This window comes from Muntiacus reevesi, chromosome 1 (genome assembly GCF_963930625.1).
Source record: "Muntiacus reevesi chromosome 1, mMunRee1.1, whole genome shotgun sequence".
In the NCBI taxonomy this organism is placed as follows: domain Eukaryota; kingdom Metazoa; phylum Chordata; class Mammalia; order Artiodactyla; family Cervidae; genus Muntiacus; species Muntiacus reevesi.
Window position 1 is genome coordinate 22180508 of NC_089249.1, and position 17543 is coordinate 22198050.

General features: G+C 36.6%; 1 protein-coding gene across 1 annotated transcript in view; it reads left to right on the top strand.

Annotated features, from left to right (window-relative positions):
* Positions 1-15114, top strand: part of SYT10 (synaptotagmin 10) — a 103137-nt gene extending 88023 nt beyond the window's left edge. Inside the window, exons 5-7 of the mRNA XM_065939601.1 lie at positions 7437-7608; positions 11714-11843; positions 15043-15114. Of these exons, the coding sequence (XP_065795673.1) occupies positions 7437-7608; positions 11714-11843; positions 15043-15114 (374 nt within the window). The remainder of the gene's footprint in view (positions 1-7436; positions 7609-11713; positions 11844-15042) is intronic.
* The last annotated feature ends 2429 nt before the right edge of the window (positions 15115-17543 follow it).

The following is a 17543-nucleotide window of genomic DNA, read 5'->3' on the forward strand; positions in this document are numbered from 1 at the left end:
TGCTCAACATCACTCATTATCAGAGAAATGCAAATCAAAACCACAATGAGGTACCATTACACACCAGTCAGCATGGCTGTTATCCAAAAGTCTACAAGCACTAAATGCTGGAGAGGGTGTGGAGAAAAGGGAACCCTCTTACACTGTTGGTGGGAATGCAAACCAGTACAGCCACTATGGAGAACAGTGTGGAGATTTTTTAAAAAACTGGAAATAGAACTGCCATGTGACCTAGCAATACCACTTCTGGGCATACACACTGAGGAAACCAGATCTGAAAGAGACACATGCACCCCATTGTTCATCGCAACACTGTTTATAGTAGCCAGGACATGGAAGCAACCTAGTTGTTCATCAGCAGATGAATGGATAAGGAAGCTGTGGTACATATACACCATGGAATATTACTCAGCCATTAAAAAGAATTCATTTGAATCAGTTCTAATGAGGTGGATGAAACTGGAGCCCATTATACACAGTGAAGTAAGCCAGAAAGATAAAGACCATTACAGTATACTAATGCATATATATGGAATTTAGAAAGATGGTAATGATAACCCTATATGCAAAACAGAAAAAGAGACACAGATGTACAGAACAGACTTTTGGACTCTATGGGAGAAGGCGAGGGTGGGATGTTTTGAGAGAACAGCATCGAAACGTGTATATTATCTATGGTGAAACAGATCACCAGCCCAGGTTGGGTGCATGAGACAAGTGCTCAGGCCTGGTGCACTGGGAAGACCCAGAGGGATCGGGTAGAGAGGGAGGTAGGAGGGGGGATCGGGATGGGGAACACATGTAAATCCATGGCTGATTCATGTCAATGTATGACAAAACCACTACAATATTGTAAAGTAATTAGCCTCCGACTAATAAAAATAAATGAAAAAAAAATACAGTCATTGAATATTTCCCTTTTACCTTGTTTTCCTCTAGATACTTTATTTCCAGTCACAAAATGTGTTTTGGCCCCTTGGTACAAATGCTTATAAAATACACAGATAATTTTTCTAGAATCTAAAAAACATTAATTTCATTCATTTGCTGAAATAAATTAATGTCACATTTTTGCTTATTCTAAGGAAATAAGATCTATTATATTGATAGAAAAAAAAAGTTGTGGTGCTATAATTGGAGGATAACTATAAAGAAAAAAAGAACAAATGAAGATAGAATAGACAGTTTTAACCACCTAGCAAACTCACCCCAATGCCTATACCCTCTTCCAAAACCATGCTTCCTTTTTATAAAGAGGTACAAATAGCAAATTTTGATAAATATTAAATCAGTTCAGTTCAGTTCAGTTAAGCTGCTAAGTCCTGACTGACTCTTTGTGACCCCATGGACTGTTGCACACCAGGCTTATGTTGAGTCAAGGATGCCATCCAACCATCTCATCCTCTGTCATCCCCTTCTCCTGCCTTCAATCTTTCCCAGCATCAGGGTCTTTTCCAATGAGTCAGTTCTTCCCATCAGGTGACCAAAGAATTGGAGCTTCAGCTTCAGTCCTTTCAATGATTATTGAGGACTGATCTCCTTTAGGATGGACTGGTTGGATCTCCTTGTAGTCCAAGGGACTCTCAAGAGTCTTCTTCAAGTTCAAAAGCATCAATTCTTCAGTGCTCAGCTTTCATTATGGTCCAACTTTCACATCCATACATGACTACTGGAAAAACCATAGCTTTCACTAGACAGACCTTCATCTGCAAAGTAATGTTTCTGCTTTTTAATATCCTGTCTAGATTGGTCATAGCTTTTCTTCCAAGGAGCAAGTGTCTTTGAATTTCATGACTGCAGTCACCATCTGCAGTGATTTTAGAGCCCAAGAAAATAAAGTTTGTCACTGTTTCCATTGTTTCCCCATCTATTTGCTATGAAGTGATGGGACCAGATGCCATGATCTTAGGTTTTTTTTTTTTTTTTTCTTTTTTTTAATGTTTTGGAGAAATAACTCCAGAAATAATCAAGAGACAGAGCCAAAATACAATGCCCAGTTGTGGATGTGACCAGTGATAGAAGTAAAGTCTGATGCTATAAAGAACAAGATTGCATAGGAAACTAGAATGTTAGGTCCATGAATCAAGGTAAATTGGAAGTGGTAAAGCAGAAGATGGCAAGAGTGAACATCACGATTTTAGGAATCAGTGAACTAAAATGGACGGGAACAGGCGAATTTAATTCAGATGACCATTATGTCTACTACTGTAGGCCATTATATCTACTACTGTTCTTCTAAGAATCCCTTGGAAGAAATGGAGTAGCCCTCACGGTCAACAAATGTCCGAAGTGTTGCATTTGGGTGCAATCTCAAAAGGACAGAATGATCTCTGTTCATTTCCAAGGCAAATGATTCAATATCACAGTAATCCAAGATTGTGCCCCAAACTCTAGTGCCAAATAAGCTGAAGTTGAACAGTTCTATGAAGACTTACAAGACCTTCTAGAACTAACATCCAAAAAAGATGTCCTTTTTGTCATAGGGGACTGGAATGCAAAAGTAGGAATTCAAGAGACACCTCCAGTAACAGATAAGTTTGGCCTTGGAGTACAAAATGAAGCAGTGCAAAGGCTAACAGAGTTTTGCCAAGATTATTCAATGCTCATAGCAAACATCCTCTTCCAATAACACAAGAAATGACTCTACACGTGGACATCACCAGATCGTCAACATCTAAATGAGATTGATTATTTTCTTTGCAGCCGAAGATGGAGAAGCTCTAAACAGTCAGCAAAAACAAGACTGGGAGCTGACTGTGGCTCAGATCATGAACTCCTTGTTGCAAATGTTGTATGATTTTCTATAATACTGTGGCAGTTTTTCTACTTAAGGTGATAGGAGTAAGAGTAGAGATCAGTCATCTAGAGCAGAACTTGTTACCAATTATTTGTTCTCTTTGGCCCATAAAAATATAGCCTAAATGAAATTTTCTCTTTCCTATTGGCATCATATAGATAATACATTTGAGGAAACTTCCTTGAGAATATATGTAAACCAAATATCACTTTTTTCATTTTATATGGCTGAGCATTTAATAAATGATTTGTAGTAATCATTCCTTCAATCCAAACTCCTTATCAAGCATGATGACTGAAACAGAGCCTCTAAATTTAGTGCCTTTTCCAACAATTCAAGACAGTCCTAACCAGTAAAGTTTTGCTAATTTCAATTCATTGTGATTATATATACTTATCTGGATACAATGTTTTTATTTCATAAATTTTAGTCTTCTAATTCTAAGTCACTTTGAAGGAAATAAATACGGTTGTTCTTATTGGGATTATATTCCTTAGAAGTCTCTTACAATAAAGCATGTCCTCAAATAATTAAAAGACACATTATAATTTAGACTGACTCTTGGTAAAATAGTGGGCTTTTTGCATTGTATTAAACACAGTGATCAGCTAATTCTTTTCTAGTTCATTGAATAAGAAGTCTTATTCTGTTGCCCCCAGTTATGCCATTTGATTATACAACTGGTAATACTATAGGACATCAGTCAGTCATTCAGTTGCTCAGTCATGTCCAACTCTTTGGGAGCCCATGTACTGCAGCACGCCAGGCTTCCCTGTCCATCACCAACAACAAAGCTTGCTCAAACTCATGTATATTGAGTTAATGAGGCCATCCAACCATCTCATCCTCTGTCATCCCCTTCTCCTCCTGCCTTCAATCTTTCCCAGCATCAAAGTCTTTCTAATGGGCCAGTTCTTCCCTTCAGGTGACTAAAGTATTGGACCTTCAGCCTCAGCATCTGTCCTTTCAATGAATATTCAGGACTGATTTCTTTCAGGATTGACAGAATGGATCTCCTTGCAGTCCAAGGGACTCTCAAGATTCTTCTCCAGCACCACAGTTCAAAAACATCAATTCTTCTGTGCTCAGCTTTCTTTATAGTCCAACTCTCACATCCATACATGACTACTGGAAAAACCATAGCTTTGACTAGATAGACCTTTGTTGGCAAAGCAATGTCTCTGCTTTTTAATATGCTGTCTAGGTTGTTCATAGCTTTTCTTCCAAGGAGCAAGTGTCTTTGAATTTCATGGCTGCATTCGCTATCTGCAATGATTTTGTAGCCCCCCAAAATAAAGTCTGACACTGTTTCCATTGTTCCCCCATCTATTTGCTGTGAAGTGATGGGACCAGATGCCGTGATCTTTGTTTCTTCAATGTTGAGTTTTAAGTCAGCCTTTTCACTCTCCTCTTTCACTTTCATCAAGAGGCTATTTAGTTCCTCTTCACATTCTGCCATAAGGGTGGTGTCATCTGCATATCTGAGGTTATTGATATTTCTCCCAGAAATCTTGATTCCAGATTGTGCTTCATCCAGCCCAGCATTTCACATGATGTACTCTGCATATAAGTTAAATAAGCAGGGTTACAATATACAATCTTGATGTACTCTTTTTCCAATTTGGAACCAGACTTTTGTTCCATGTCGGATTCTAACCATTGCTTCTTGATCTGCATACAGATTTCTGAGGTGGCAGGTAAGGTGGTCTGGTATTCCTATCTCTTAGAATTTTCCACTGTTTTTTATGATCCATACAGTCAAAGTCTAGTCAATAAAGAAGTAGATGTTTTTCTGGAACTCCTTTGCTTTTTTGATAATCCAATGGATGTTGGCAATTTGATTTCCAGTTCCTCTGTTTTTTCTAAGTCCAGCTTGAACATTTGGAAGTTCTCAGTTCATGTACTGCTGAAGTCTGGTTTGTAGAATTTTGAGCATCACTTTGCTAGCACGTGGAATGACTGCAATTGTGCGGTAGTTTAAACAACCTTTGGTGTTGCCTTTCTTTGGGATTCAATGAAAACTGACCTTTTCCAGTCCTGTAGCCACTGCTGAGTTTTCCAAATTTGCTGGCATACTGAGCGCAGCACTTTCACAGCATCATCTTTTAGGATTTGAAATATCTCAGCTGTAGTTCCATCACCTCCACTAGCTTTGTTCATTGTGATGCTTCCTAAGGCCTACTTGACTTATCAATCAAGGATATCTGACTCTAGGTGAGTGATCATACCATCGTGATTATCCTGGTCACTAAGATCTTTTTTGTATAGTTCTTCTGTGTATTCCTGCCACCTCTTAATATCTGCTGCTTCTGTTAGGTACTTACCTTTTCTGTCTTTTATTATGCCCATTTTTGCATGAAATGTTCCCTTGGTGTCTCTCATTTTCTTGAAGTTATCTCTAGTCTTTCCCATTCTATTGTTTTCCTCTATTTCTTTGCACTGATCACTGAGGAAGCCTTTCTTATCTCTCCTTGCTATTCTTTGGAACTCTGCATTCAAATGGGTATATCTTTCCTTTTCTCCTTTGCCTTTAGCTTCTCTTCTTCTCTTAACAATTTGTAAGGTCTCTTCAGGCAACCATTTTGCATTTATTTATTTACTTATTTTTTGAGGAGGGTCTTGATCACCACCTTCTGTACAATGTCATGAACCTCTGTCCACAGTTCTTCAGTCACACTGTCTATAAGATCTAATTCCTTGAATCTATTTGTCACATCCACTGTATAATTAAGAGATTTTATTTTGGTCATATTTGAATGGTCTAGTGGTTTTCCTTACTTTCTTCAATTTTAGTCTAAATTTTGTAATAAGGAGTTCATGATCCGAGCCACAGTCAGTTCCTGGTCTTGTTTTTGCTGACTGTGTAGAGCTTCTCCATCTTCAGCTGCAAAAAATAATAATCAATCTCATTTCGATATTGACCATCTGGTGATGTCCGTGTGGAGTTGTCTCTTGTGTTTTTGGAAATGCGTGTTTGATATGAGCAGTGCATTATTTTGGCAAAACTCTGTTAGCCTTTGCTCTGCTTCGTTTTGTACTCCACGACCAAACTTGCCTGTTACTCCAGGTATCTTTTGACTTCCTATTTTTGCATTCCTGTCCCTTATGATGAAAAGTACATTTTTTTTGGATGTTAGTTCTAAAAGATCTTATAGATCACCATAGAATTGTTCAGCTTCTGTCACATAAGTGGTTGGAGCATAGACTTGGAGAGTGATCATACCATCACTTACTCTGATACTGAATGGTTTGCCTTGTAAATGAATAGAGATCATTCTTTCATTTTTGAGATTGCACCCACGTACTGCATTTTGGACTCTTTTGTTGACTATGAGGGCTACTCCATTTTTTCTAAGTGATTCTTGCCCACAGTAGTAGATATAATGGTCATCTGAATTAAATTCACCCATTCTGGTTCATTTTAGTTCACTGATTCATAAAATGTCAATGGTCACTCTTGCCATCTCCTGTTTGACCACTTCCAATTTACCTTGATTCATAGACCTAACATTCCAGCTTCCTATGCAATATTGTTCATAGGAAGTCATCAGACATTGCTTCCATCACCAGTCACATCCACAACTGGGCATTGTTTTCACTTTGGCTCCATCTCTCCATCTTTCTGGAGTTATTTCTCCATTATTCCAATAGTATATTGGGCCCCTACCTATCTGAGGAGTTCATCTTTCAATGTTTTATCATTTTGCCTTTTCATACTGTTCCTGGGGTTCTCAAGGCAAGAATACTGAAGTGGTTTGCTATTCCCTTCTCCAGTGGACCATATTTTGTCAGATCTCTACACCCTGACCCATCCATCTTGGGTGGCCCTACACAGCATGGCTCAAAGTTTCATTGAGTTAGACAAGGCTGTGTTCTATGTGATCAGTTTGGTTAGTTTTCTGTGATTGTGGTTTTCATTCTATCCACTTTCTGATGGATAAGGATAAGAGGCTTGTGGAAGCTTCCTGGTGGGAGAGACTGAGTGTGGGGGGATTTGGTTCTTGTTCTGATAGGAGGTGCCCTGCTCAGTATATCTTTAGTCCAATTTTCTGTCGGTGAGTGGGGCTGTGTTCCCCTCCTGTTGTTTGGTCTGAGGGCAAACTGTGGTAGGGGTAATGGTGATAATGGCAACTTCCTTCAAAAGGACTTATGCCCGCACTGTTGTATTCAGTGTCCCTGACTCTGCAGCAGGTCACTGTTGACCGATGCTTCCTCCAGAGACTCTTGGACACACACATGCAAGTCTGGCTCAGTCTCTTATGGGGACTCTGTTCCTTTCTCTTGGATCCTGGTGGGCACAAGGTGTTGTTTACGCCCTGCAAGAGTCTCTTTCTCCAGTCCTGTGGAAGTTCTGTAATCAAATCCCACTGGCCTCCAAAGTCAAAGTCCCTGGGAGTTCTCAGTCCCTTTGCTGGATCCCCAGGTTGGGAAATCTGTTGTAGGTCCTAGAACTTTCTTAACAGTGCAAGAATTTCTTTGGTATAATTGAAACTATAGAACTTAATACACCATTATAAGACATAATATACCACTATAGGACATAACATTCCATTTTTCTAATTTAATAAAATTAACCACAGTTTTATTTGTGCTTTGTATTATTATTTGCATTTTCTTAAAACTACCTTTCTATTGCTAGATCCATATGTCAAAGTGTCTCTGATGTGTGAAGGTCGAAGATTAAAAAAGAAGAAGACAACTACGAAGAAAAACACTCTAAACCCTGTGTACAATGAGGCAATTATTTTCGACATCCCTCCAGAGAATGTGGACCAGGTCAGCCTCTCCATTGCAGTCATGGATTATGATAGGTAAGTTCATTTTTCTACTCACAGAGTAATTGTTACATTTAGTCATATGTGAACCAAATTCAGCTTTTCAGGTTATTTTCTGCTACAAGAATTTTAATTTAAATTGGAAAAGGGAAAAATTATTTATTCAAAATTTACTTTATTCTGTGCTGTAACATTTCAGTTTTCTTTTCCAAAGGACATCATTCTGAAGTTGAAGGACAGGTTACCTGAGTATTGTGACATAATGGGTGTGGAAGTTGTATGGGATACATTATAAGTAACACTTTTGTGAAGTTTTTTTTTTTTTTTTAATAGTAACAGCAGAAATTACAATCAATGGATTTTGCTTTTCCAAGTGGTCTGGAATATGAATATCATGATGCTTACCTGAGCTCTATCATTAGTTAGCTGTGTAAAGGGCAAGTTTCTCTTAGAGATTCACTTTTCCATTGTTAAAACATTAGTATAATGTGAAATTGTGAACAATGAGAATTAAGAGTTGAAGGTGAATATTGTCCATATTGTTACTGCCTTGAAGATCTCACACTAATCTTAAATCATCACTTTATGTTTAGTTCTTCTAGGCCACACACTTTGATTACTTCTCCTTTCATAAAATAAACAGGTAACTCCTGAGTAAAGCACTGAATCTTCTTCCTGTTGCAGCACCTACTCCTTCCTTATCTGAAATGTTGCCCTGCTCAGTTTTATCTCATTCCACTCATGGTTTATAGCTCTGCTCAAGTCACCACTTCTGCGTCTTTCTTGGCTAACAAATCTCTTCTTTCTCTGAACTTGTATTCCACTGGAGTTCCTTGCTATATAATTCTTTTTATTCTTTTCTTTTTATATTTATAAGGCTTTCAAAAATGAATCTTGTATATTTAAGCTACAAAATTATCAGCACATAGACAGTGTCTTATTTTGTTCTAAAGATAACGGAAGTGGTACAGAATGCACATACATAAATATTCAGAGTGTCTATTTTGTATTATCATGCAAATGGTAGTAGCCAGGACCCTATAACAGAGAGACATTAAAAATGGCATACTTTGGATGACAGCTAGAAAAATGAAGTACTGAAAGATATGATGATCTGTACTATCTATTTGTAGTTAGATTATATCACAGTTTACAGAAAAGCTGACACTGTTTAAAGAGAGAGAGAGAAATCTTGAATTTCTAGTTGAAATGGCAAAATCTAAAAATATCACAGTGTTTCAATTAGAACCCACTGTTCCGCTTTATCAAAAAAAATTACCCCCATTGATTTCTCACAGCAAGGACTGCAAGTAGATACGGTTGATCATTTGTCACCCAAATAATTTTAGGGAAGTGGGCCCTGACAATCTGTAAAGTGAATTTTAAAAGTTATTTATAAAAATACAGTTTTGGGGAGACTTCATTTTAAGGGGAAAGATACTAAGCATCAGTTCAGTTCAGTTCAGTCACTCAGTCGTGTCTGACTCTTTGTGACCCCATGGACTGCAGAACACAGGCTTTCCTGTCCATCACCAACTACCAGAGTTTGCTCAAATTATGTTTTTCCTTATCTACCTTTTAGTCTGCTAATGACATTAATTCGATAGGTTGTAAACTCTTTGAGGGCAGTGACTTGTTTATTGTTTTATCCTCAGTGCCTAGAAAAAACCTGTGTCTTCTTTAAGAATCTCAATAAATATTTGTTGCATACTGAGAAAATGAACCATTGAATTAATGAATTTATCCTCAAGAATCCTCAGTATCCTTAATTGTATAACAGTGGGCACTATTTACTCATCTCCAAATCCTTTCTGAAATTCAGTCGGTTCAACTCAGTCATTCAGTAGTGTCTTATTCTTTGTGACCCCATGGACTACAGTATGCCAGGCTTCCCTGTCCATCAACAGCTCCCGGAGCTTGCTCAAACTCATGTCCATCGAGTTGGTGATGCCATCCAACCATCTCATCTTCTATTGTCTTCTTCTCCTCCTGCCATTGAGTCTTCTTAGCTTCAGTATCTTTTCTAATGAGACAAGTCTTCACATTAAGTGGCCAAAGTATTGGAGTTTCAGCTTCAGCATCAGTCCTTCCAATGAATATTCAGGTGTGATTTCCTTTAGGATGGACCAGTTGGATCTCCTTGCTGTCCAAGGGACTCCCAAGAGTCTTCTCGAACACCACAGTTCTAAAGCATCAGTTCTTTGGCGCTCAGCTTTCATTATGGTCCAACTTGTGCATTCATTCATGACTACTGGAAAAACCATTGCTTTGACTAGACAGACCTTTGTCAGCAAAGTAATGTCTCTGTTTTTTAATATGCTGTCTAGGTTGTTGATAGATTTTCTTCCAAGGAGCAAGCATCTTTTAATTCCATGGCTGCAGTCACCAGATGCAGTGATTTTGGAGCCCCCAAAATAAAGTATCTGTCACTGTTTCCATTATTTCCCGATCTATTTGCCACGAAGTGATGGGACCAGATTCCATGATCTTTAGTTTTTTGAATGTTGAGTTTTAAGCCAGTTTTTTCACTCTCCTCTTGCACTTTCATCAAGAGGCTCTTTGGTTCCTCTTTGCTTTCTGCCATAATACATCAGTTAATTACTACATCATTAATTGACTGTACAATTAATACATCAGTGACAGTGAGAAATGTCCTAAAATCATCCCAAAAATCTCCTTAGAGTTTTATGTCAAAATAATGCTAGAAAAAAATGCCATTAACTTGTATTCTGTTCTTGAGAAGCAGCTTACCCCATATGTGTTTGGGTCAACTCTTTTAATTCAAGTCTTCTATCTCTTGCCAAGTGTACAAAGGCAGGCAGGTCCCTTCTTAACTTCTTTGTCTGCAAAATGAGTTGATAATAATGATATTCATGGTCATGATATAAAGATTAAGTGAGTCAGTACATTTAAATTTCTTAGAAAAGTGTCTCACACATAATAAGCTCTCAAAAATCTTAACTATCATTATTATTTTTTTTTTAACTTTTTTTTTTTTCCATTGGGTTTTGTTATACATTGATGTGAATCAGCCATAGAGTTACACGAATTCCCCATCCCGGTCTCCCATCCCACCTCCCTCTCCACCCGATTCCCCTGGATCTTCCCAGCCCAACAGGCCCGAGCACTTGTCTCATGCATCCCACCTGGGCTGGTGATCTGTTTCACCACAGATAATATACATGCTGTTCTTTCGAAACATCCCACCCTCCCCTTCTCCCACAGATTAACTATCATTATTATTTTGATTTATTGCTATGAAAACAAGGCATGAATAGAAAACATATTAACTATCATTATTATTTTGATTTATTGCTATGAAAACAAGGCATGAATAGAAAACAAGAATGTTCACTATGCTCTGATGCTATGCAGTAAGTTAAATGCCATGATTCAAAATGTAGCCCTTCCCTGTTTAATTATTATACCAGTGGTAACATTCACTGACATATCATTTAGAATCAATTAATTATGGTCATTTATACAAGCTCATTTATATTGAACTCTTTGTGAGTAATTTATACATCATTATAAAACATTAAGCCCTTTGGGAAAAGGAGATTAGAGTTATATCACTTAAAGTTACTAGGTCTGCTTCCAAGAAAGAAACTCATCATATAGGCAAGGACCAATGGGCATTTCTCATTCACACTCCTATTATTGTGAAATGTGCTTAATTTACAGAGCACTAAAATAGTTTGTGTATAGTCCTTTTACAAATTCATTTTTGAATGCTGATCCTGCTCAGTCACTTCAGTTGTGTTCTACTCTTTGCGACCTTATTGATTGTAGCCCACCAGGCTCCTCTGTCCAAGGGATTCTCTAGGCAAGAACACTGAAGTGGGTTCCCATGCCCGATTCCAGGGGATCTTCCCAACCCAGGAATCGAAACTGTATCTTTCATATCTCCTGCATTGGCTGTTGTGTTCCTTACCTCTAGAACCATCTGGGAAGCCCAATCTTTTTAAGTAAGTTTTAACTTACTTAAGACTCTTCATTTGACCTGAAGTAGTTTAACATGTAAAATTATCTAGAACTTATCACAAAATCTACTGCTTTAATTGTGCTTAAAATTCTGTTAAGGTGTGTGAAACTTATCTTTGAATATTGGAATGAAAGTAAAATATTCTCCAAATCATAGGGTAGGACACAATGAGGTCATAGGAGTGTGTAGAACAGGACTGGACGCCGAGGGTCTTGGGCGAGACCACTGGAATGAAATGTTGACCTATCACCGAAAACCAATAACACATTGGCACCCCTTGCTGGAGGTAAGCTCTGGACCTCTCTCGCATCTACTCTCTTCTTTATCTCTTGTTTAAATATTATTTATCTGTTAACATTTCACTAACATTTTACATATTCACCTTTTTAAAAAAAATAGCTATCTGTTCTTGTTTTTGTCCCACAGACTCTGTTATCCAGTATGCAAAGTTTTGTATGTCTTGTTCGTTTTTAAAAACAACTAAGTTGACGTGAATCAGCCATGGAGTAATTAGCTTCCAACTAATAAGAATAAATGGGGAAAAAAAAACAATAAACTTTCTGAGCTTGATATTCCTTTGGAGTAAGTCCATAAAAACTGCACATCTACTATTTTCTCTACATAGTCTGAAAACTTGTGTCATTAAGTGGTGCAACAATCAAGTAAATCCATTATTACCTGGAAACTGAATTTTGGTGCTTCTCTTTTGTGAAAATAGCCACCTCACCTAAACTTCCCAAGAATCCTTAAATAAAGATGTCATTTAATATGTAAGGGGGCAGGTATATAGTTACTGGCTCTGTTCAGGAAGTAAAAAAGTCTCACAGATTGTTTTTAAAAATATTGAGGTATTAGTTTGCTTAAGTTGAAAACCTGGCTCTGCTGTGTGGCCACATATTGGAGAACCTTGGGCAAGACATAAATCTAAGTTTCTAGTATTGCTACTCAATAGTAGTAAACGTAGAGTAAAACTAGATGAATTGCTGACTATTAAGTACTTAACACAGAGTACAGCACAATGTTGTTCTAAATATAACTAATATTAATAGTTATATTAGCTAGAAGTGATATCAATACCAGTTTCTATCAGAATTTTTAGCCATGAAAGCAGTAGGCAGTCTACTTGATACACTGAATGTTGCTAGGTGAAGTGATTTTCTTTCCCAAAGACTGGAATATCTTGAAGAACCTCAAAATAAATTATTTATATGACCTAATTAATTGTGAGTTGATAAGAGGTGGAATTTATGCAATTCAATACAAAAATTTATGATAACCACACAGTAATAGTGAAGTATATATACATTGCCATCTCTCCCATGGATAAGATTCTGCTTCTTATTCTGTTACTAAGCATAGATTGAATAGGAGAGACAGAGAAGTATAATTATCTAAATGTCATTGAGCCCTTGTTCTAAGCTCAGCTTGGTCACAAAAGTGTGACCTTGGCTGCGTTACTCAAGACATTATGGGGAAAATTCCATGAACATTCTATACACAGCACATACTCAGGCATAGGAGGTGAAATGTCATCTTAGATAAATTATCTGCTTTATTAAATTAACGTTCCAAATCTTTAACTCACTTCATCATTTATTGTAAATCATAAAAGACAGATGTGCTATGCAAATGCACATTCACACAGCACTTTCCCCTAAATAACAAATCAATAAGTCTTGAGAAGGTTGTTTCATTTCAACAGCGTGTATTATCTGAAGTACACTCTACTGCTTTGCTATTCTTTCCCTGTTTCTCATCTTTATTTTTACTTAAAGTTTGAAAAGTGATTATTAGGTCTAAGAATCTAGACATAAGAGTAGAGTTTGCTGGGCAGAGTACTACACTGAAGGCAGACGTGAATTCTAACCCTTGTTCCTCTGACTGTCTAAACCTGGTCAGACCACATACTTTATCTGCAGCTACATTTCTGTATATTTAAAAAATAGAAATGCACACCTCTGGGACTTCCCTGATTGTCCAGTGGTTAAGACTCTCATTCCCAACACAGGGGCCCCAGGCTTGATCCCTGGTCAGGGAACTAGGTTCTACATGTTACAACCAAGCATTCTCATTCCACAACCAAAGATCCTGCATGCCACAATGAAGGCCCAGCACAGCCAAAAAATTAATAAATATTTAAAAAAGAGAAATACACACTCTTACAGAATTTATAGGAATGATGTAGGGATAAGTGAGATAATGTGATCAACAATTTTTAACTAATGAAAGGACAGATGTTTTATGACCCAAAGCATATTATACTTGTTTATGACTAGTAAGTTGGGCATGCAGCAGTCCATGGGGTTGCAAAGAGTCGAATAAGACTGTTCGACAGTTATTTAGGGCAACTGAGCAACAATAAGCAGTTATACATTTATATAATGAGGAAAAACTATGAAATAGGCATGAATTTGTGTGTGAAAACATGGAAGAACTTTTCAGTCATTGTAGGATATATAGGAAGGATAAACATCAGAAGAAGATCCCAGATACAATTTTCTAGTTGCTCACTAGCAGAAGACAAGAGGGCTGAAAAGATTATGCAGAGGTACTTTCTCCAGCAAATAGCTCACCTTTTCTGACTTCTGCACCTTCATTCACTGGTCAAACAGAACATAGGGACTACAGACCTAAGAACTGGCTGGATTTTGAATTGTGGGAAAGTTGTGTATGTGGAATTATGTGTTTTGTTGCCACTGCAGGGATTGAAGTGAAAAGGGAACAATTACTCAAGAGCTGAGTAAATTGATAAGAAAGAAACTAAAGCATCACTTGGAAAATCTGTCTACTTCTACCTGGATATAAAAGTTTATCCTATTGTAATTAAACCTTTAAAATATACATAATATTTAGGGACCAGGAGAAAGTATTCTTTATCCCTTGTGGCTCCTATTTTCCAAACTCAGTCCTTCTCATTAGTTGCTTCTATCAAAACCACCTCCTGCCTTAGAGCAAATGGAATGCAGCCTCTTGTGTCTTGAAACTTCTTGCTCTTACCCAACCTTAAAATGAAAGTGTTAGTTGTTCAGTTGTGTCCCATGATTCTTTGTGACCCCATGAACTGTAGCCCACCTGGCTACACTGTCTATGGAATTCTCCAGGCAAGAATACTGGAGTGGGTAGATATTCCCTTTGCCAAGGATCTTCCCAACCCAGGGATCAAACCTGGATCTCCTACATTGCAGGCAGATTCTTTGCCATCTGAGCCACCAGGAAATAAAAACTAGTAGTCTGTGATAGAATGTGAAATAAATCTGCAGTTTTCTGGCATGTCATCTATGTACCATGCTCTGCCTACATTTTTGTGAGATGTTAGTGTCCCCACACACCACCTGAGAAGGTGAGTTATGAAAGTCATGGGGAGTTATGTATATCTTCTCTTCAGAGACTAGCATATCATGGGTGTGAGTATTCACTATTAAAAGGTAACAACAATTACCCACTTTATTATTATTTTTGCACATTATAAAATTATTATCTTTCAGTTACCTGGCCGGGCAACCAGTTTTGATAGTCAAGGATCCTGTCCATCTCCCAAGTCAACTTCCACACCATAATGCTTCCAAAATAACGCCGTTATAATAAGGATCCAGGACCATGTACTCACCAAGTCAGAAAAAAAAAAGTGGAAGATTTGATTTCCTCATTTGAAATGCATCCTGATAAGAAACAAAATATTGTGTAAATTTTATTTGCTTTTATTGTCTGTTTACTAACTTTGAACATCTTAATATATTTTACTTGAATACAAATGGTCTTTACTTACATAAGGCATTTTATTATTTGTGTCATATGCCAATTAGCAGAAATAAACTGTTTTTAATAAATTGTAAGTTCTCTACACAAGCAAATAATACATTTTTGAAAATAATCCATACTTATCTAAAATTAAATATAGTTAATGCTGCTATTGTATAAAGTAGCACATGTCATATATGTATGGTTTTGACTTTGTTAAAACTATGTTCATTTCCAGTTGTGTATATGGCTCTATATAAACCTTAATGGAAAATGTGAGCTTTACTCACTGCATTAAATAATCAAATTAATATAATTTATTAATTAATTTATTATTTATTCTTTCATTCTCAGTGGTGAAGTTTGGTTTTTGCTAAACTCTAAACTTTTTCTTTCAAGTTTATTCTTTAAGATATAGAGAAAACACTATAATTTGAAGATCCTCTCTGAGTATAAATTTAAGAATATTTAGTAGCTGGAAAATGGAGATTGAGCCATTTGGGCTAGTCTTTTTTACTGTCTTAAAGTTACTAGTTCAAACATCTGTAGCACTGTTTGATCTTTCAAAAATTCTATTATTCATATTCTCAAATGTAGCATTAGTATTCCTAAATGAATAGAATCAGAACTCATGAGATTCTCAAGTACTACAACATGTTTATTTTGTGACATAAAGTTATCATGTGGATCCTGTATTCCTGATAGACATACTAACACCAAAGTTACAGTAAATCTCTGTGCTTATTGCCATTTGGACTGTACACAGTGACAGTGACTTTTAAATTCAAACAGAAGCTAATCTTTAGAAATGGGTATTTTCTTAAAGAAAAAAAGTGACTTATTTCAGCAAATTATAAAATTATAAATAATTCAACTTCAACATCTAATAAAAAACAAATAATTTTTAAGGCACACACCCAGTCTTTTGTGAAAGGTTTTGCTATCATAAGAATCAAGAATCAGGCCACTAGTTGTAAAAACAATACAAATGTCTTTACAGAACTTCCCTTTAAACCATGTCAGCTTTTTATTGTCATGTTTCTGGGCCCTATTAGAAGGTATCTAGAATGACCCCTATCTTACTTTTGAGACGTGTATTGTGCATGTTTCAAGCTTATCCCAATATAGAAGGTTAAAGTCCAATCTTTTTCCACCCCTCAAAAAAACAAAAAGCAAGAAAATCTGCAGTTAGGCTATAAAAACAGGTTCATCAGAATGAGAAAATTTTATCAGCAATTGCAAAATTTTGATTTTAGTAGAATCCCTTATTTCTAAATATTAAAATTAGGTTTCAAAATCTTGAGATTTTGTATGTTGGCACCTCTCATATGATATTATTACCATTAATTAAGATGTAATTATTTTACAAATTAATATTTTTAAGTCATACACAATTCCCTAAAGTTTTTTAAAACTACTTGTGTCATCTTAATGAAAACAAGTATTCCTGGCTAACATTTTCCTAAAAGAACCACTTGCTATAGACAATATGACTGAGGATGACACTTCTATTTTGTAATTCTTTGTTTTACTGGAAAATAAAATTGTCAAATGAGAATACTCTTAATAAAAATAACATGTTCGAGACAATTGTTTATAGGCATAGCTGCAACTTACAATTAATTAGCAACTATATTTCCTTAGTATAATAATTTTTTTCACCTAAAACATACTTAAGCATTTATATTCATGCTTTTCTTTGCCTCCTATGTAGAAATAGTCAATGTTTATGGTGAAAAACACAAATAGCCAACTAGGAGACTTTAATATGGCTACTGTAGACTAAAAGTTTAAGATAATTTTTTAAAAAAATTATTGTTTCCTAGGGATTAGAATAACATATCAGGACTGATCATTTGCTAATCTTTGAGAGATTAAAGGGAGAAAATTCATAAGATTTTAAATGCATGATTTAAAATGGTGTGAAATTATTAGTTGCTCAGTCATGTCTGACTCTTTGGTACCTCACTGACTATAGCCCACTAGGCTTCTCTGTTCATGGAATTCTCCAGGCAAAAATACTGGAGTGGGTTGCCTTTCCCTTCTCCAGGGAATCTTCCTGACCCAGAGATTGAATCCAGGTCTCCTGCACTGCCGGCAGATTCTTCACTGTCTGAGCCACCGTAGGATTTTCAATACAGTACACCCTACTCTGCACAGTCACACATCCATACAAACATAACTTATCTTCTTTCTACTTATGATTAAAGATGGAATTTTTTCATTTCAATATTTAAAGTAAGGTTTA